This window comes from Bidens hawaiensis, unplaced genomic scaffold (genome assembly GCF_021521415.1).
Source record: "Bidens hawaiensis isolate Kalapana, Puna unplaced genomic scaffold, B.hawaiensis_p1.1 tig00000780_1, whole genome shotgun sequence".
Lineage (NCBI taxonomy): Eukaryota > Viridiplantae > Streptophyta > Magnoliopsida > Asterales > Asteraceae > Bidens > Bidens hawaiensis.
In genome coordinates, this window is record NW_027491045.1 from 1,337,187 (window position 1) to 1,359,008 (window position 21,822).

Sequence of the window (21,822 nt, forward strand, 5' to 3'; positions counted from 1 at the left end):
TATTGGCTCATTCACTCTATAGCTTTACTGCTTTACTTGCTGAAATCACTAACAACTTGAAGAAAAAAAAAACGTCTGATCTCTTGATGCAATTAGCTAGGCTAATTGCTGGTTTTAAAAGTATTCTGATCTTGTAAGCTCTAGCTAATTGCTGGTTTTAAAAGTATTCTGATCTTGTAAGCTCAGAAGAAGAATCTTATTTACAATCTTGTCGTTCAGAACAAGATTGCGATTCTTTTTGTATGGGATTGATAGAGATCTTATTCTAGTTTGTTACTTAATAGTATATTGTAATTGTGGGAGTGGGTAAGTGTAATTTCTATTTCTATAAATAATAATCAATAGTCATTTAGGGGGGTAAGGAGAGATATTACATAGTTGTTAGGCTCATTGCAGTAGCATGAGAAGGCCATAGCCCTGGACCACTTTGATGGTTAACTATCCAATTGTAGATCCGTGAAATCATCTTCTTCAATTCAATATAGTTTACACTTTACACTTTTGATTTCATTTCTATACTTCCTAATCTAGTATCTATCAGGTTAGCTTTGGAACAATTTTTTTTCCCGATATTTTTAGTGATTATTTGGCCAAATATGTGAAGAGAGCTGACTTTATGCACCATAGTCCATAAATACACTTCCACTCTATTGATCTATTCCTTCTAGAATCTCAATGCATGTTTTCTTGGCGTTTTGGAACTCATGTGAATGAGAGGGAGAAGATGCGACTACTATGAGAAGCAGAGAAGAAAGGAGATTTTTTTTTTTTGCTAAAATACGCCTAAAAGAGATTATGTGAGAGGGGATGAGAGAAGGGATGTTTTGGAGTCCTTTTTTTGTGAAGTTGCGGACACCGATAAGCATGGTGTGTGGAGACATTTTTGAAGCTTTCCATTGTATATACTCTAAGAAATAGATGATATTAAGACACGTTATATGTTTGGAGAACAAGTCTATTTAGTAACATGCACGTGTGAGTTTATCGTCAATTTTGCATATCGTTTTTTTGGCAGTGTCTCAATAGTTAAAGAAAAGCGTGTATAAAAATGGCATACGTTTCTCGACACCTCACTGATAAGAAGTTGGAACAATTAACCTGATAAGTTTAAACAAAACAGTGACCTATGATTATAAACGGCTAAATAGGTAATTATAGGGAATTCAATAAGCAAATGTAACACGAGTGTGTGACATTATGGTCACTCAAATGTGTGAACTAGAAAGTAAACAAAGCTGCTAATCATGGATTCATGAACACAGGAATTGTCTTTCTTAGTTGAAAATTTATGGACGGTTAATTATTGATTGATGGATTGTAATTAAATATATACACCAACTTATTCTATCATTTCTACAAGAAAAAAAGGTAGAAAAGATAAGGTCTCGTCTTTTCTATTTCCTGGTAACTCGGAGGTCCTTTTAAGTTTGGCCACTTACAATAACATTCCCTCCTCTTTGTTTAAAATTTAGTTACTACCCTCATATATTATTTCTTTGCAACTAGGTCATCCTTGCTAAAAGTTAATCTTGAACATAGTTAAAAGAAAGTTAAAGAGGTTAAAATGATAAGTCCACCATTGATAGAATAATTTGAAAGTTTAGATTTACCTGTTTAGTTTTTGAATGATTTGTAAGTTTATCAAGTTTGTTTGAATGTTTAGAAGTTAGGAGTTTGAGTATGCTAAGTTTTTGTTTAGTTTGAGTAAGATTAATATGGTTTACATTTGTATAAATAGATGGCTTAAGTCTTAGAGGTCATTTTAAGTGTGTCAAAAATTATAAAAATAGAATGATGGTCGATCTTGGTTAAGAATAAATCCTATGTTTGTGTATTCAAACCAAATTTCCAACAATCATTATATGTTTGTTATTTTCGCTTAGTGTTTTGCATGTGCATAATAAACATAAATAGGGGTGCGAACGAGCCGAGTTGCTTGTGAGCTACTCGGGCTCGGCTCGTTAAAAAGCTCGAACAAGCCAAGCTTAATCGAGCTTGAGCTCGAGCCCGAGCCAAAAAGTAAGCTCGTTTAATAAACAAGCCCGACCCCGAGCTTCATTTATCGAGCTCGAGCTGGCTCGCGAGCCTAAACAAGCCTGCCATTTATATAATTTTTTAAAATATATATTTAATAATTATTAATTAAAATATATAATGTTATAAAAAATAAATAAAAATAACTAAATAATATATATTATTTTATACATAAAATTATAATAGAAATAATATATAAAAATAATTATTTAAAAAGAACTTATAAATGGTAAATGAGCCGAGCTCGAGCTTGAAAATATACTCACGAGTTGAGCTCGAGCTTTGAAAATAGAGCTCAAAATGAGTCGAGCTCGAGCTCTGTGTAAGTTAAACGAGCCGAGCTCGAGCCTGGTCGAGCTCGGGCTCGGTTTGGCTTGTTTGCACCCCTAAACATAAACCATGTTGGTGGTTAATTTTTTTTAAAAAAAGTTTCTCTTTTATTTTACATGTCATCACCACCATTTAAGGTCGCTTAAATTTTGTCGTCACTTGAAATGGTGGGTGTGTATATGATAGCATAACCGTCTTCATAACCTCTATTAATTAATATCTTCTAATAATGAAGGTTAACCAAACAAGAATTATAACATATAAGATAGCACTTGATACATAAAAGAAAAAGAACTAGTAATGAGATATTGTGATATCTACTATGCGTACATATTTCTATCACTTTCATAAGTGGAGCACTTTATATCTATGACGTACATGCCAAAGTTGCTAGTTCCAGAAATACAGGATATTGGAAGTGCTGCTTTATGACTTCTTTTTTTTTTCTTTATGTCAACAACACCATTTTAAGATGTTACCATCGAGTAAAGTTTTCAATAAGCCTATAACCAAACGCGTTTTCAATAAGCTAACATCTTTACTTTCTAATATTTGACCCAGTTGTCATTGTTTTAAGTAGCTAAATGCCCTAAGTGAATGTAAATATATTATTTTGTTAACCTTTAGTTGAAAGCATATTCTTTTTTAAAGATTAGAGTAGGCATACGCTATTGTAGAAAAGAATATCCTTTACTAGGAGGATTTATGAGGTCATCTACTCATCTTAGCAATGCTTTTTAAAATATCAAGAATTTGTAACTTTAGATGTAGTTTGGAGAATGAAGTTTATAATAAGATAAAAATAATACTAATGAAAACTAGTTTAGATAAAGATTATATAAAAATAAGTCACATGAGAAAGAAGAATAATATATAGTTAGACAATGTGCTAATATCAAGAGCTGTTCAATTGCGTACCTGGGGAATGAATTCGATCAATGATGCAAACATGTAATCATGATTTCAATATTAATTTCTTGAACAATTGCTTGGATTAATCTCTGAATCATGAATCACTTTCAGATAAACCTATTTGCGGGTTACAAGCAATGATTTATCGGATAAGACAGGGATTTTCTGTAGTTGGAATTGGATTTTGATGATTCTATATGATGATGAAGAACCAGAGAGAAGTAACCGTCTCTCTGTTCTATCTATTCGATCAATTAATCTCATTCTCCAGGGAATGAAAATATTAAGTAATATATTAATCCAAACCTAATTCCCTTATGAGCCCAAATGAATTAATTAAAAGCCCATTTAACATTACACTTAAGCCCAAGTATAAAACCGAATGACAAAGTCTAAATAACATTATTGTTAAACAAGCCCGCACTCCTGCGTCACCTAACTCGTTTAATCTCTAACGTTATTTCCTCGATCGACAAGTTAATCCAATAACACTAAAATATTCAACAAGAGCTAGATGAGCTACTTGCACGAGTCGGGGGTTTTGGTTTTACATGTGTATGTTCATAGGTCACGGACATGCACAAGATCAATTTGCACCATATACGTGTGCATAGGTGTGAGAGTAAAACACATGTAAGTAGCTTATCAAGCGTCTGAACTCATCCTTTGTAAGTTTGATTCAATCACATAACTTTAAGGATCGATATTTCATTCACCTTATTTCTATTTTAGATATTTTATAGTCGTCATGTAGTTCTCTTCATGGAGAATGCAATTTTAAACAATTAACATTATATATTTATATGTAGTTAGGCTTAGTATCACAAAAGCAATATTTTGTTTTTCATGTTTGCATGGAAAAGTATCTCAATCCAATTTAGGTATCTTAAAATTCTTGTACTTGTTACGATTAAAAAAGTTATCCAACATTTTTGCTCATCTAGAATGCCACTAATCAAAAATTGACTATTTTTTTAACGAAGTAACACGTCATTGTTTTAATTTTTCAATAAGTGTGCATATTTTAGACAAACTTACGGAGTTTAATATTCAGTAATTTCTTTTGTGTGTAATATAAGAAAGTACAATGTTTTCATGACACATAATAGTTACACAGTTGTTGCGGCGGTCAGTTGACGTGAATTCGATCAGTTTGGGTTGTGTCCGTTACGGCATTTGAACTAAAACAAAAGGGGTTGGTACCCGGACGTTAGCAAAACCTGAGCGTCGTCGCACCCGGGCGTTGGGCAATGAATTGGTAAAACCTGAGCGTTGTCGACCATGGGCGTTGCGGTGGTGAGTGAGTCTGTGCGAATTCGACCATTTCAATTACGTTCGTTATAATACCAGAAATAAAAAAAAACATAAAAATACACTTGGGTCCAATATAATCTCTCACCAAAATTAAATTTAATCTATAGTCTATTTATGTATTCTTAAAGTTAATAAGGCTCCATATCTTCAATAATTTTCCAACAATCTTCTACCACAACATCACTAATGTTTATTCATGTCCCTCAAGTTAGTCATTTCTTTCTAGTGGTGGTACTTTAGCAACCATCAAGAATGAGTCAAAATCACAAAATGTGACATTGTTTAGTGATCTCAAAACATAAAGCATGCCCTTTTGATTCAATTCAATAAAAGAACAATGACATAAAGGAAGTGTAGGCCCATAAATTAGGTACATCAAGAAGATCTAAGTGATCCCATCCTCAAATTGCCTGCAAAAACATAAAAGTCCCAAAGGACATGATTGTGTTTGATCACAATGGCCTACTTGCCCGTGGTTTCGGACTGGAGTACGTATCCGATAAGTTGTCCAATCGATCCATTCAACTTACATGAACACTTCATTGCAAATGAAAATTAGCCACCATGAAAGTGAATACACATGTTATGATGAAAAGTAAAAGTAAAAGAAACCAAGCATCACCATCCACTGACCAAAAAGAAACCAATAAAGCCTGTAATCACATGTTAAGATCAATCTCATTTGTAATTTGCTTCAACACCCTTCATTAAAATCTACACAAGCAAGCTAATAAAGACATTATTTTATAAGTACGAATCAAGCCGTACGTTAGTAACCCACTCGGGATCAACTTGATAAATTTTGAAGCAAGTCGAGCTTAAACGAACTCAAGTTGCTATTTGAGCTCATTTAATAAAAGAGTTTGAGCCCAAGTTTCACTTATTGAGCTTGACCACACTCACATACCACAAGCTTAAATGAATCAGCTATTTAACTAATTTTATTTATTACATATAGAGATATTTACATAATGATTATTATAATAAAATGATGATAAAAATGGTTGCATATTATTTGTTTATGTTATATGTAAAATTTATACTTATAAATATATGGTAAATAACTAACTATACATGTATACAACAAAATATACTTGAATAATAAATAAGTAATAGACAAGTGTGTCCCGACCTGGTTCAACCTTGAACCTACTCGTAAGTCAAGCTCGCCCATTAAAATTTTAGTTTGAAACAAATGAATATTACGCTTAGCTTGAACTTGGCTTGACACATTTAGAACCTACATTTTAGAGCATTCACATTGGTTTTCTATCATCAATTCTATAATTTAACTAAAAATCACATTTGTTACTAAAATTCCATGTCTCCATATTCATATCTGATTTTTCTCACCTATATATCCAAACAGCCTCAAGTCGATAACATTATGACTAGTTAATTATTTTGGGATCAACCATGTCCATGGGCTTGGGTTGAAGTGATGAGCCAATTTATGCAGGCTTGCATGTTGTTGAAATTATGCACTGTTGATGGCCTAAAAGTAATTCTACTCAGTTCAAAATAATACTTATATGTTGTGAAACAAGCCTAGTAGTCAAACATGTGAGAAAAAGATGTAGGGAGAAAGATGGAGATTTCATTAATATAGGTGTTTTTTTACAAAGAGGTACATGAGATGTATATATAGGGTAGGAAAACTTGGGGAGAAAGCTAATCTATATTAGGTATTGATAACCACAATATTATATATTTATAACACTCCCCCTTGGTTATCAACATAATACGCTTGAAGATGTTGCCTCATTAAAAGCCTTGCTAGGAAAACCCAGTGGGACAAAACCGTAGCTAAGGGAAAAAGAGTGCAACGCGTATTATCTCTCCCTGATTTATATATCCGTTAAAAAGGTAAATATTGATCTTCTATGAAAGTTGTCCAAAACTTTTGTAGTCAATCATTTGCATCTTCAGCCATTGACTTGCGAATCCTTCGGTTGAATAACGTTTCATGATCTTCATTTGAAAACTTCTATTGCATCATCTCGTAAACATATACCACTGTATTGATAACCCTGTTGTGTTTTTCTGCATCGACAATACTAGCCAAACTTGTTTTGATGGGTTAGTAAAATATAAGTACATATCTTTCATACCTGAAATATATATTTTAACACATTCTAATGTCTCCTAGCTATACACACGCTGATAAATATAAATAAAAGATATAGAAATCCTGTATAGTTAGCAATAAATATTAATGTGCATATGCATTTAATTATGATACTTTTGAACCCATAATATTTTATATTGTGATAGGAAATGATATAGAGTGCATTGTTGGACATCATTTAACGTACTAAAAGAATGAATCTTGTCTTTGGTAAATTGTCTCAACATTTTCATATGTACTTTGATAGATTGATAAACATATGATTACACATATACTCAAACCGCAGGTTGAGCAATAATCACATCGTGTCAAGGTACTTCAAAAATTCTCCTTCTAAAAGTTCTGCAGTTTCTCTCGATGATGTGTACATCATCACTGTAAACTGTGATTATATGAACCTTTAAGAGTAAAATTTTGATAAAGGTGTGACTAATGGCATCCAACTTATCTCCCTCCTTATCAAAATAATTATTGATTGTACCATGCTCAATCCGACTATATTAGTCCATACGCAATAAGCATAACTCTATGCATTTTCCAATCTATCATGAACGTCTTTCCAACTTGACAAATTATGCACGTATATTCACTTTTCTAGGATTTTTGTTGCATAAACTTGCTCATTAACACATCATTTTTGTATCAAAAATCCATATTGTACAATTTCATTGTTTATTGAGATATTGTACTCATCACGTGCATTCTCTTCTATATGTATGCTTATTGATACACATAATCAATTGATCTTTCACGTATTCAATTACCTTAGGAAACTCTACAGGAGTTCCATTCATGTTCAACATATTCAATAATCGTAAAGTATTGACTCTATACACAACAATCATTATGTTCTCGAGAACTTACTTTACATGATTTGATAATTCAAATCCTTCATAGATTTTCTTGTAAACTCTCAGTATCAACCGAATAACAATACTTATTGGACGCATATCAATTCTCTCTTTATATTACCAGACTGTTTAGTTATCGGAAAATAATTGCTTCCACCATTGGAGAATGTGTCTCCTCATATTTAATCATGGGTCTTTGCAAAATCCTTGTGCCATCATTTTTGCCTTATATATCACTCGATGAATTTTCATAACTCATAAACAAGACCCGTTTGTATCTAACACATTTTACAACTTTAGTTGTACGGACTGCTGGTCCAACAAACTTTCTTGTTATTTAGAGAATTCAACTCTGCCCTATTTGCGTCTTTCCACTTTGGCCAATCATTTTTCATAGGCAGATTTAAAATCTTGATCCTCATCATCATCATCATCATTTCAAGCACTAATTATATATATAAAAGTATAGCGACATCGACTTTATTTTGATTCCATATATTTTTGTAGACATGATATAATATAATTTATTGAGAGCTCATTATTTTTAGGTACCTAAGGTTCTTTTTGAACCATCATGTCCAATGTCTTTCAAGAGACATTTTTATTGTACCTCGACTTGACCATCTTAATTACTTGCTCCATTTTTTTGAGGAAATTTTACGTTTGGAATCGACTAGTCTACCACGCTTTAGGTGTGCTATAGACTATTATCAATAAGCGTTTGTCCTTCTGGGACATTTACTAATTGGAGCATTAGCAGTTCGTATAGGTGTCTTATCTAGACACTCTCTTTTGGTCAGTGAATCGTCTGGTAATTGATTCGTTAATCTTTATACATGAATTATCCTTTGAACTTTTAGTTCATATAATTTAGTTTGAGGATCAATGATAAATCATTCCAACTAAATTCATTTTCCAACTGCCTTATATCTCCCCCTGATGAAAGAACATCGATTCATTAATGGCTCTAAGTATTTAATCATGTATAATATTTAATACCGACATATATTCCCAACTTCCTTTGTGGTCTCATCTTTGTGTCTTGTGGTGGATAAATTTCAGTATATAACACACACGAAATATTAGAAGAGAAATATTTGGTTACTGACAAAAAACCAATTGCAATGGGGAGGAAGTATCATAACTTGTTGGCTTGATGTGAATATGTACTCAAATACAAACATGAACCTTTGTTCTCGTGACCACTGGCTTCGCAACCAGTTATAGACGTTGAATAATCGTCTTCAACAAAAACAATTCGTGTAAGAACATACTCTATATGAAGTTCAACATTTTTCCAATGATCATTAAGTTAATTCTTATTACCAAACAATTATCATAATTTGGAATAATATGCCCGCTATTTCATTAGCTAAGCCAAATTCTCACAAACTTCAGGTTGTGAAATTGATAACCATTTAGACGATGCATCGATTTAAGAAAAAAAAACTAAATGGTATCATGTTGGGATGTTCATATCCTTTAAAATTTCCCGAATATTTAGGGATTCTCACCCTACTTTTGTTGGCAATAAGCAATTTCACTTGAGAGCAAACTTTGCATGTTCAATTATCACGAAAAACTTTCGGTTCTTTAGTACAAGATAGTAAATATGAGTGAACATTGTGTTATCATTTCAAACGATCATGTGATTTCACTTTTGTATTTCCAGATTTTGTTCTCATATATGATCAATCTCTTTGCCACATGTGGTGGTCGCTCTCATTATTTGCATGACCATCATTACAATTTCGATGGTCGATCTCATTCTTATAACCATCGTTTTATATTCTTTTGATGATATTGATATACCTGGAACATAAATGAGGCGTGACAAATAAAAGTTGTGTTATCCAGTTTTTCCTGGTAAATAATCTTCTCTTCATATAATAAGTATTGAGAAGTAATTACATGAATGAGTCATGTATGATTTATCACGCTAATTTTTTATAACCTTCAATAATGAGATTTAAGTAAAATGACGCTTCAAGTGTCATATTATTGTAAATAAGTAAGTGAATCTTTTACTATAATCCAAATATGATTATAATACTTCATGATAGTGGTAAATAAAGCACAACTTTAGATTTTCTATTGTTTTTTAATAAACTATAACATCTTAAAAACAATGTATATCAAAAACACAAATTATGTTATATAAGAAATTATAATTATAGTATGCATTATAGTTTCATCAAATAAAACAAACAATAATAACGTTTTATGCTATAGCATGTATGGTTCATCAATTACACAATCAAAGGTATGTACATTTTGTGTTTGTAGTAAAAAGGTCAGATCACTTTCATTATCATATAACTTCTACCAATATATCTTAACAAACTTATCTAATTTACAGTATTTTATTTCATACTCATAAAAAAACATAAAAGAGTCATGATGTATGGAATAAGTTTTGTACAAACCTGTTTTTCAGTACACAAACACCAAAAAGGAAAGCATCAAGTAAATTTGTTCCAATCCAAAACTCAAATTAATGATTATATACCTTTCTTATAACAACCCAATTAACCAAGCAAAATATACTTTTATTTATTTATGATTTAGCGTATAAAGATTGTTGCTTGTATTACTGAAACAAAATGACATTTATGGTAATCGAATTAAAATGCATTTAACCTTTTCATGTGAAATTAGCATGCAATACCATCATAAAAGTAATATGTATCATAATGTTTTTAAACAAAATTGCATTAGAGATAAAAAAAAAATTAATAATAACCGTTAAACTTCATTCTCGATTTTATCAACACCAAGAATATGACTTAATTTTAAAAATATTTTGTTCCGTAATGAACAAAACTGATATCTGATGAAAGGCACATTTAAATTATACATCTTGAATAATAACTTATGGTATATATGCATGTATATGAAATTCATACTTGAAAATTAATTAACTATATATAAAAATCAAATCCAAATTCAGAGTTACAAATTCTAAACAAAAGAATACACAATTTTTAATTAAATGCTTCAAACTTTTATAATGCATGAAGATGTGATTCTTATAATCAACAAAGAAAATATAACTAAAGAAATTGTAATCATCACTTCACATAATGCTCTTTATTTAATTTAATAAATTATAAGATCAAATTTAAATGACGTGGGAGAATAATAACTATTAATCAAGGTTTTATTTATTTTTCTAAAAAAAATTCGTTAATTTAGAGGCTAATTAAAGGAAGGATTTTCAAACGATTACAAAACCATATTTATGTGCATTGCTTGTTTTAAAATACATAGTACATGTCTCCGGAGGTTTTCTTGGATTTGGGTGGTTCTGCCCACCAACTACAAGAAACACAAAACCAAGAATACCATTTGTGTTCGTCTTCTTTGGTTAATACGGTGATCAGAAAACTATTTCCTTTTTCATAGCAAAAAGAATTTAGTGAGCATGGAAGTAAAAAAACAATATTTTAAAATCTTTTCAGATGTGAGTCTATCTTTTTATTGGGCTGAAAAAGAAATACTATTTTTCAAATATAATGATGATGTTCACAGTTTCATGATTCTATTCAAACGATAAATATAAATCACCTTTTAACCCAATATTGTATGCATCTTAATATGGATTATGTTTTAGGGAATAAAGACCAATGATAAATAAATTAGACAATACCAGCATACCTTGTGATAAAGCAATTAAGTTCCAAAAGCAACTCGTGCTGAAAACGTGTTGTGAAACAAGCCTAATAGCCAAACATGTGAGAAAGAGATGTAGGGAGAAAGATGGAGATTTCATTAATATATGTGTTTTTTTACAAAGAAGTACATGAGATGTATATATATGGTAGGAAAACTTGGAGAGAAAACTAGTCTATATTAGGTATTGATAACCACAATATTATATATTTATAACATTATAAACAATAATGCTTAGTTTATAAATATAAAAGGAAACAAATGGTTTTAGAAATAATATAAAGTCACATTTTCATGTATAATCCTCCAAATTTAGGTATTAATAATATTTGTCATATTAAAACTTGGGGTAGGTTTATGTACATTTTAATTTTAACATAAGAACGTAAGAAATAATACTAATTTATAAAAAAATGAGAACGTAAGAAACAATACTAACCACAATACCAATCTACATAAACAATGATTTATAATAACAAAGAAAAAACCTAAAAATTACAACAAAAGAATCAAAATTAAAAGCAAAATAATAACAGCAAATACCAACAAATACTTCTAACAGCAAAAGAAAAAATCTAATAATAACAACAAAATATAAATCAGCAAATAGTTATAACGTCTCTTAATCGAAAACTAGCAAATACGTACAAAAAATAACATCAAACACCTATAAAAATAAACCTAATGATAACAGCAAATTGGTTCTCACTGTTTTCATGTTAAGAATAAAATGTATTTGATACTGTTTCATTAAAACTTAGTATTAAATATACCCATTCAAAATATTTAAAGTCATATTTACCTATTTTATTGAATAAAATTAATATAGCTTTTGTGTCCATATCATATTGTAAGTTTAAAATAAATAAAAAGAATATAGAGATGGTAAGCTTTTGTATCCATATCCTAATGTAAGTTTAAAAGGAAGAATATAAAGATCGTAAATTTGAAAATAAATATATTTGGTATTGTGATTTTTTTTAACTATGATATTATTTGCAGTTTTCAAATAAATTTGTAAAATTACAATTGAACCAATTTGAATGCTTTGCGCGTTCAAACTTAAAAGAGTAAGGTCGGGGCATCAATTTTTGACACGGCAAGAAAATAATTTAGATTTGGTTTGTCAAATCTAAGTAGTTTAATAAAAAAAAATTGTGTTTGGTTGACCTGTCTAGTTAAACGACTCATGTTTAGATTGACATGTTTGATTAAAAATTAAACCATTTGTGTTCCAATTGATGTGCTTAATAAAACGACACATGTATCAAGTTTGCATGTTTAATTAAATGGTTCATGTTCTACTTCTCTTGCTTAATCAAACGGTTTATGTTTAGACTAACTTATTTAATTAAATGGTATGTGTTCAAGCTGACTTGTTTAACCAACATTGTTAAACATGCCAACCTGCTAGCTCATTTAAACCAATTTTGACAACTCAACAACCCAATTAACACTACAAAATAAATAAACGAGCCATATTCGGGTTACAATGTTACATGATTTTAAGCTTGACCGGGTTTTGACACAAGTAAAAATACAAATAGTGTTCGGGGTTAAATATCTCGACCCATAACTCGAAACTCATCAACATCAACCCAAGACGATTAAACCCCTAGTTTATTACCGTAAGTAGAGGCGCACAAATTAGGTTTTTCTAATACCCGGTTCCGGGTATGGACCTGAGTTCGAGTATGACCGGGAATTGGAAAATAGACCCGGGTTGAGTTCGGGTCCAAGTAATGTCTCTAAAATCCATACCCTATGTATTGGGTTTAGGTCGGGTGTAAATTCATGTATTCTAAAACCGGGTATTTGTAAGGCCCCGAACCCGGTAGCCTTACTTTAGCGTCGGATTTACTCATAAACACAGTTCTTACAAATCAGAGTTCATTAAAACTTTCGCGGAAACGTTTACTTGAAGCATTCGTTACAAAACATTCAATCTATTCTTTGATATTATAAAACAAATCATTATATTTAAAACATCTTTTCTTCCATCTTAAGATGCCAGCCGTTCAATCCATGCCATGTGCCATCCTCATGCTAGTTCTTTGGTCTGATCACCTGCGTGCATACTAAAAGTTAGCTACGCTGAGTGAGTTCTAGTTAATCAAGCAACTTATCATACAACCACTACATGCATCATATACGTATCCGAAGACACGTAGTCCACTATCTAACCTGCTTACCTTACCACTTAGCCTCTTATTTACACCTACTACCTTGCCACTTTGCCACTTTAATAACGTATAACGTTATGCCACTTTGCCACTTTAATAACGTATAACGTTATGCCACTTTGCCACTTTGCCACTTTAATGACGTAGTCACGTATAGGCTTACCCTACCACGTACTATCGTCATGCCACTAACACTTTTACTACACTCTTGCCACTTCTAACACGCTCTACCTCTACTTGTCTACAACACGCTTCGTATCATTTACATAATAAGCAAGTCACATCATAGCATTCATACACACTAATAACCACTTGGCAATCACTATCCTTGGCGATGCGTGCAATATCCGAAGATCGTTCACGCACCAACAAGTATTATATAATAGCTACCTCGTATAACATCTATAGCATACACTTACCACTTAAGGTAAGTGTATTCACACTTCACATCGAGTATGCACACAGCCCCGAAAACATAACAAGGAAATGGAGCTAGAAACTCACCTGAACACGGTTACGTTCACCGTTAATCGTAATCCCTTTCTTCAGTTGTGTACGGCTGACTGTATAACAAGTATACGTATCAATTAACTATCACTACTCATATCATCTTTCTAGTCTTAACTACTACCCACAACGAACGGGGGTCCGGGGGCAGCGCCCCTGGCAGCGGGGTCTAGGGGCGGCAGCCCCTAGCAGGGTCCAAGGGGCAGAGCCCCTGGCTGGGGTCGAGCTGCCAGGTCAGTTTGGAAAAATTTTATTTACATTAACTGTCTTAACACATTTTCCATTATGTTTTTAATTTATTTTCTAAGCGAACTTAACTTTAGGCGAAGTTAAACCTTAGGCGAACTTAGCTTTAGGCGAAGTTAAACCTTAGGCGAACTTAGCTTTAGGCGAAGTTGTCATCAGGCGAACTTAGCTTTAGGCGAAGTTGTCATCAGGCGAACTTAGCTTTAGGCGAAGTTGTCATCAGGCGAACTTAGCTTTGCAGGCGAAGTTCATCAGGCGAACTTAGCTTGCAGGCGAAGTTCATCAGCTGCAGGTACTGTTCGCTCTTAAATCCTTCGTTTCTTAACCAAATAACTCGATTTAGGTATCCACGGAATCGTCTGACCAGCGCCTACAAACCCCAACCATCAAATCGACCTAACATCGATGTTTAAAGGGTGCGATTTAGGCATATAGGTTACGGGTTCTTTTTATCAATCGATTAACCCATCAAATCATAACCATTTTCAGTAAGTTTAGCTTTGTTGGATTCGTTTTTACCATACAAACACAGATCTATCATTTCTATACTAATCCAAACCTAAACGAACAAGTTCTCGATATAAACGTACCGTAAATGAGTCGAACTACGAACACGAGCTGGTCTTGTTGCTTTGGTTCGTCACGACGATCTAGCACCAACAAGCTCGGGTCCTCGCCTTTGGATCTTGGTTCGGGTCGTGCGTGTTTTGGGTGTGTGTAGAGATTAGGATGGATAAATGGATGGAATGGAAAGGATTGGAGTTTAAGGGGGTATTTAGACTCCCTCAAGCCCATGGACCAAAGGCCCATATTTCCTTTTGGTCCATATCCAATCCCATCTAATTATCCTACTAAGTCTTCATATTATGCTGTTCCACTAACTCGTTTATTTCACCCGACAAAATAATATATTAATTATTACTTTAGAAATTTCAGGAGGTTACAGTATTTAAACACCCTATTTTCGGGTATTGAAAAAACCTATTTTCGGGGTTTTTCAGGGTTTTTTCAAGGTATTTTTCGGGTATAGATTTGATTTTTTGAGGGGCTACACTTTTTTGGGGTATTTATCGGTTATATTGGAAAAACCCGGTTATGGGCATGAAACTTGTTCCATTTTTCGGGTATTACCGAGTAGAAATTGGGTCTGGTTCTGGGCACAGGTTCTGGTAATGAAATGCATACATATCCGTACCCTCCGGGTATTAAAAACCTATCTATTAAAAATCCTGTTTTCGATTTTTGTCGGGTTAAGATTTTTTTTCCACCTCTAACCGTAGGGTGACGGGCCTTTCAGGCTCAAAGTAACAAAACATTGAATCCGAAGTAATGGGGCCTGAGCCCAATACCACCCCACCACTACTAGGTCTCCACATATACATACATACCCCCAACAAACACGCCACCTTCTTCCTTTACAACCCCTCTATTATTATTATTATTATTATTATTATTATTATTATTATTATTATTATTATTATCATCATCATCATCATCTCTTGTTCATATAAAGGTTTCATCTTTTCAAATTTTCACCGCTAATTCTCCAACCCATTTGCTCAATTTTCACCAATCTGGCTCCTGTATATATTTGTATCGATTCATCTAGCTAGCTGTTAAAGATTTCAAGAAAGAAAGAAACCCTAATGGCGGATCAAGTGTTGGAGGGTAACCAGCCTGTTGATCTTTCCAGGCATCCTTCGGGCATTGTCCCGACTCTTCAGTACGTCACCTTCGGTTTCATGATCGTCGAAAATGTTTGTGTTTATGTGCATGGGAATTTACGGGTTGATATTTCGGGTTTTGGGTTTGAAAATTTTTAATTTGGACCTGAAACCTGACCTGAATGTGTTCACGGTTTTTTGGGTTCGGGTTTTATCGGGTTGGATGGTATTTGACCGAGAAAATTATAATTTTTTTTAGAAATCTAAAATGCTCCAAACTAAAACAACATAATGGGGTTCCAAACCAAGACCACTTAGGTGTTGTTTGTTTTTTAAGAGGTAATATGTATGCAGTCTGCAGACCATATCTGCAGACATTTATAGAAGAAGAGGTGTTTGTTTTTTAACGTCTTTAAATTGCTAAAATAAATTGGTGGTGGTGTACGAACTATGGTAATGGGTGGTGGTGTTACTGGATGTGATAGTGGTAGTGGTGGGTGGTGTTGGTAGAAGGCGGTGGTGGGTGGTGAATAGTGGGTGGTGGCGGACGGTGGTGGTGGATAGTGGTGGTGGGTGGTGGACGATGGTGGTGGCGGAAGGTGGGTGGGTGGTGGGGATGGATGGTGGTAGTGGTGGTGAACGGTGGGTGGTGGTGGTGGACATTGTGTGTTGGTAAGGTGTAGGGTTTTAACCCTCTGCGGACCTTAGAAGATCCCAGAAGTGTATGGGCCAAGTTTGCACCAAAAAGAGCTTGCGCAGGCGTTTTATAATGAAACGTCTTCGAGAAAACAAACATTTTGCAGATGGCAATGTATGCGCGTCGTCTGCGCGGCACAGACAAAAGAGGCCGCGAAGACCTTTTTCAGAAAAACAAACACACCTTAGTTATACTGAAGATAGTCGCCGTTCTAAAAAAACTTCACTTATAAACGTAAATAACCATATAATGAATCAACATAATCCACAATACCTAATCCGTAAACAAGTAAAACTAAAATGAAGTCCAAAGATAAATAAAAAAAAGTCCAACATAAATGTCTTCAGTCTTCACGTTATATCCTTTGTTAGTTCATTCAAAATCTAATGCTAAATAAAAAAAAAGCCAAATAAAATAAGTATTACAGGAGTTAAATATAACATTAAAAAAAAGGGTTTTTAGGGATTAGTTTGGTTCAGGTTCAGGTTAGTGCTTTTTCGGGTTCAGATTTGTTTGGGTTTTTTCAGGTCGGGATTAAGTTAAAGTGACAGGCCTACATATGATTATAAATGTTAGCACCTCCATTGCCTTTTTATGCTTTGATTTGTGTTTGGCTGAGTGGCTAAATGTTGGTTTCTTTAAGGTTGTGTCAATCTTTTGGCTAAAAGTTGCAGCATTTGTGTTTTTGTATGTTTAGGAACATTGTGTCTACTGTCAATCTGGATTGCAAGCTAGACCTGAAAGCTATCGCGTTGCAGGCCCGAAATGCAGAATATAATCCAAAGGTATATTTGTTTTGCTTTCTATCACATTTTAGTATATGCTTTTGAACAGCCTGCATTTTATTGTATGTTAGTGATTTATTATTCATTTGTTAATGTTGTTCAGCGATTTGCTGCGGTTATTATGAGAATAAGAGAACCAAAAACAACGGCTTTAATCTTTGGCTCGGGAAAGATGGTTAGTTTTAAATTTCTTTATCATTGCTTCTAGTCAAATTTTTGTGGTTTTTTACTTTTATAAAGAAAATTACTTGTCAAATGAGCACATGCAGCCATAGAATTCAAAAACCATAGTTATCAAATGCGCTAGGCGCACTTAAGGCGCATAGGCCTCACCTAGGGCCTAGGCACAAGGCGCAAAAAAACCAGGGCCTGAAGAAAAAAAAGCGCACTTAAATCACAAATTTAAAATATATTATCATCATCATCATCATCGTACTCAGTATATCCCACCAATAGCAATGCTATGGTAGGGTCTGAGGAGGGTAAGATGTAGACAGCCTTACCTCTATCCCATAGGGATAGAGAGGCTGCTTCCGGTGAGACCCCCGGCTCGATAGTAGTTTTGCATCAAGCCTTGGACATAAGGCGCATAGCACTCAATCATCGGGACACCGGCTGATTGGTGCATGTGCCCTTGTCTTTCGGCTATCAACGCCACCACATGATGCCTGATTAACCTTCCGCCACTTTTAACGTTATTTTCATGAGATTAGTAAAATAATGTCAAAATTAGTGCAATTTTACTTTTGCCCACCCGAGGGTTCACACATATATACATTATATGCGCGCACCGCAAGCAGGGCGTACGGTAAGCACACCTGTTTTGCAATATTAAACCACATACAGTCATACATAACATAATAATATTGGTTTTAGTAAAAAAACCATAGAGGATTATAACAAAACATATATGAGGATATGAAAGTAACCTCTAACGGGTTTAGGCGTGCTTGAAAATTTTCTCAAATGGCATATTCAACAGCTGTGACTTGAGTAAAGGAGCGGCTAGAATCGATCTCATACGAAAACAAAGTACATACATAACGGCCTGGCACCCCGCGTAAAATACTCTATGATTCTTTAGATTAATTTCACCACTCTGGTTTTTGCTATATTTATAACACCAATCCACCAAGCTTTCTAATATGATTTGTATATGAAAAATAATACCATTCTTCAAATAAAATAAACAAAAGCTACTATATAGCATTTAATATCATCTAATAAGTACCAAAAGTTCTAAAATAGTCAAGATTCAAATGTAATTCCAGAACTTGAATTACAAAATGTATCAATATAATGCCTTTGGCCTCTCCTAGATCTAAGTTTTAATAGCATTTCTTTTGCTCGGCTTTTATCTTCTCATGTTCTTGGCATAGACAATGCTAAAGGGCTCTCCTAGGAACTAGAAGCGCATTTATTGAGCCTCGCCTGAAAAACGGGCCTAGGCGCAAAAAGCAAGGGCTTTTAATAACTATGTCGAAAACTAAATTAGATGCTCGTTTAACAACTTACTTCAGGTTTGTACGGGAGCCAAGAGCGAACAACAATCAAAACTGGCTGCACGGAAGGTACCTTTTATTCAAATTAATACATTAATGTTATGTTTGTGTCGTTTTATTTCTTTTCATAGCGTTGCCTAATGTTGGTGCTTTAGTATGCTCGGATCATTCAGAAGCTCGGGTTTCCAGCCAAATTCAAGGTACTTAATGATACAGGATATCTCCTTATTTGAATTCGGATTCTTAATATCTTTTATTATTTGTTTAAAATTCAAGTTTCCTAATATTTTATCTTTCTTGTTTAGTAAGACAATTGTTTAGTATAAATAGGATGTTAGAGTTTATTGTTCAATAAGTTTTTGATTAAGTTTGATATAATAAGAACATTGTTCTTTGAACCTTTGGTTCGTTTATTCGTCTTTGTTAATCATGAGTCTCTCGAGCCATTGATCGCTTCCGAAACTGCATCACTTAACTTTTCAAGTGACATATCGTTTCGGTTTATCTATACTCGTCATCATACTTTTATGTTAAATTGTAGGATTTCAAGATTCAGAATATTGTTGGCTCGTGTGATGTTAAATTTCCAATTCGACTCGAAGGCCTTGCATACACTCATGGCGCCTTTTCAAGCGTGAGTTCATAATATTATACTTTCATTTATGTTAATTCATACAGTCTCTTCTAATCTTTGTTTATGATTGTTTATAGTATGAACCAGAACTGTTCCCGGGATTGATCTATCGAATGAAACAACCGAAAATTGTTTTGCTTATCTTTGTTTCTGGGAAAATTGTTCTAACCGGAGCTAAGGTTTGATTACTATTTAGTACTTATTATTCCTGTCGCGACATATTATTTTCTTGTAATGGTTTATTTCATTACAGGTTAGGGAAGAGACTTGCACCGCATTTGAGAATATATATCCGGTTTTGACTGGATTCAGGAAGATTCAATCACAATGGTATTTTTTATTTACATATTTTATATAATGTCTTTTGTAATTTTGTTAATTGTGATTTTATGGCATGTCGTTTTGCTGCAGATACATTTGATTATCGGCTTATTATGGGCCAGAAAGGGCTCGGGTTGACCTTTGAGTTTGAACTCGAGTGTGAATACTTAGAGAACGATAATTGGAAGAGAACGAAGCTCTTTTTCGGGATATGCCCGTTTTCAGATAGACATGATTGAAAACAAACTATTTTTGTTTCTGTTTTGAATTACTGACTTGCTCATTGCATTTGCCTAATGAACCATTATGAGTTTGATGAATGTTGTGATGGTTTTATATCTTTAGTTGGTGTGTCAAAACTTTGCAGCATCCAACAATATTCATAGTAATGCCAAGTTCCAAATTGATAAGAACACAAAATTTGATAACTTCCGAGTCTTTATTATAATCAAGAAAATATAACTCAAAAAAATATTTATGTATGAGTTGTAATCAAGTATTATGGGTTATAATTTTTTGGGAGCGGACCCGTGAAGAGCAATAGTAACTCAGCGTCGCCCCATTGCCGATGATAACTTTGGTTAGCTACACAGACTTGGGAGATGTGAATCAAAACAATTTTTTAATGTTAAAAGTGCATCCCATTTGCCATTGAACCAAGAACAAGGGTGGACATGAAGAAAAACAACATGGCGATTGCACTTTTTTTTTTTCAATCAATACCCGAATATTAGATTTTACAAGTCGGTAATTTTAAGACGACAAAGGAGCTTTGAGAATTACTTAGTGATGAAGACCTACCTAATTCGAGTAGAAAATTAGGGTGTGATTACTGAAAAATTACAACCTTGGTCCATAAGTAATGGTAACGAAACTTATGGAACAAGAATAAGTAATTGAGTTTGGGTAAAAACAAGTTGGTATGTTACCCAAGTTAGGAGACGCCAACAATTAGTAGCATAATATATATCATTTAATTATTTTTGTTACAATAAATATTATAATATTATAAAAATCACGAGCCTACTCAAGCTTAATATATGATTGAACTTTTATTAAACAAACTTCGATATAGTATAAGAACATGCTCAACTTTGTTTAAGCCTTGCATGATTAGAGCCTACCAAACTAAGATCGAGTAGATTAGAGCATACCAAACTAAGATCGAGTAGCTCAAGTACAACTCAACTCGTTTACATCATAATTTTCCAATCATGCTTAGAATTAAAAAATATTTAATATTATTTATATAAGAAATAAAAAAAAGGTACTGAATTAGAAGTGCACTTCTATTTCCAAAAACTCATCACATGTACACATTTAACATTTTGTCAACTTACAACCATCACTACACCAGCAAACCAAGTTTTTTGCATGACATGTGGCACATCACCATCAAATTCAACCCCATTTGTGATGATGACATTAGGAGGTTACTAAATTGACCCACTTTAAATAAATATAACATTGACTTTGTACAAATAGTTTCAATTTAGTCCCTCAACAAATGATAGATGACATGATGATTCCTAATATTTTTTGTAACTTTTAACGTGCTAGTGAAATACCGGAGTGGGTTACATGTTCTCATAATCCATGAACATTTAGAATATAGTTATTTATGTGTATATAGAATAGACTATACGGATATACTCCGATCACTAGAATTTGTGTAGGTGTTATCATGTGGCTTGACTTTAAAACCTTTTAATCAACACTTAAGTACTTATCCATCAACATCTACATTGATTCGTACATTCTTCGGGAAACAAATCAAACAATTGAGTATGGAATTTAAGTTTACAAACTGTAACTGTTTTAAGCCATTCTTAAGATTCCCATAACTTGTACATGTATGTGTTATTCACATTCAAAATCATTCTTCTCACGAGACAAGTCGTTTAAACTCGTTTTTCTCAACTTTTTATTGATATAAAACTCCCTAGCCTCCATTGAAAGTATACAAAATTGATACTTCCAATTATTTACTTTGAACATTGAATCATTTGTGAATACTTGTCTTTAGGTTATTGAATTTTAAT

The 21,822-nt window shown here is 33.3% G+C and overlaps 1 protein-coding gene across 1 annotated transcript; it reads left to right on the top strand.

Moving 5' to 3' along the window:
* The first annotated feature begins 15,823 nt into the window (after window positions 1-15,823).
* LOC143535452 (TATA-box-binding protein 2-like) lies at window positions 15,824-20,166 on the top strand. Its single transcript, XM_077029701.1, has 9 exons — window positions 15,824-15,984; window positions 17,236-17,323; window positions 17,427-17,498; window positions 18,844-18,894; window positions 18,981-19,025; window positions 19,367-19,459; window positions 19,537-19,638; window positions 19,713-19,789; window positions 20,148-20,166. Exons 1-9 carry the CDS (start codon window positions 15,824-15,826, stop codon window positions 20,164-20,166), a joined length of 708 nt encoding a protein of 235 aa, XP_076885816.1.
* The last annotated feature ends 1,656 nt before the right edge of the window (window positions 20,167-21,822 follow it).

Bases quoted from the DNA above. Each gene is read 5' to 3' on its own strand.
- LOC143535452 (XM_077029701.1), top strand. From the start codon at position 15,824: ATGGCGGATCAAGTGTTGGAGGGTAACCAGCCTGTTGATCTTTCCAGG. The intron at 15,985-17,235 runs GTTTGAAAATTT...TTGTATGTTTAG, and splicing joins GTTGATATTTCGGGTTTTGG to GAACATTGTGTCTACTGTCA. The intron at 17,499-18,843 runs GTTAGTTTTAAA...AACTTACTTCAG, and splicing joins TCTTTGGCTCGGGAAAGATG to GTTTGTACGGGAGCCAAGAG.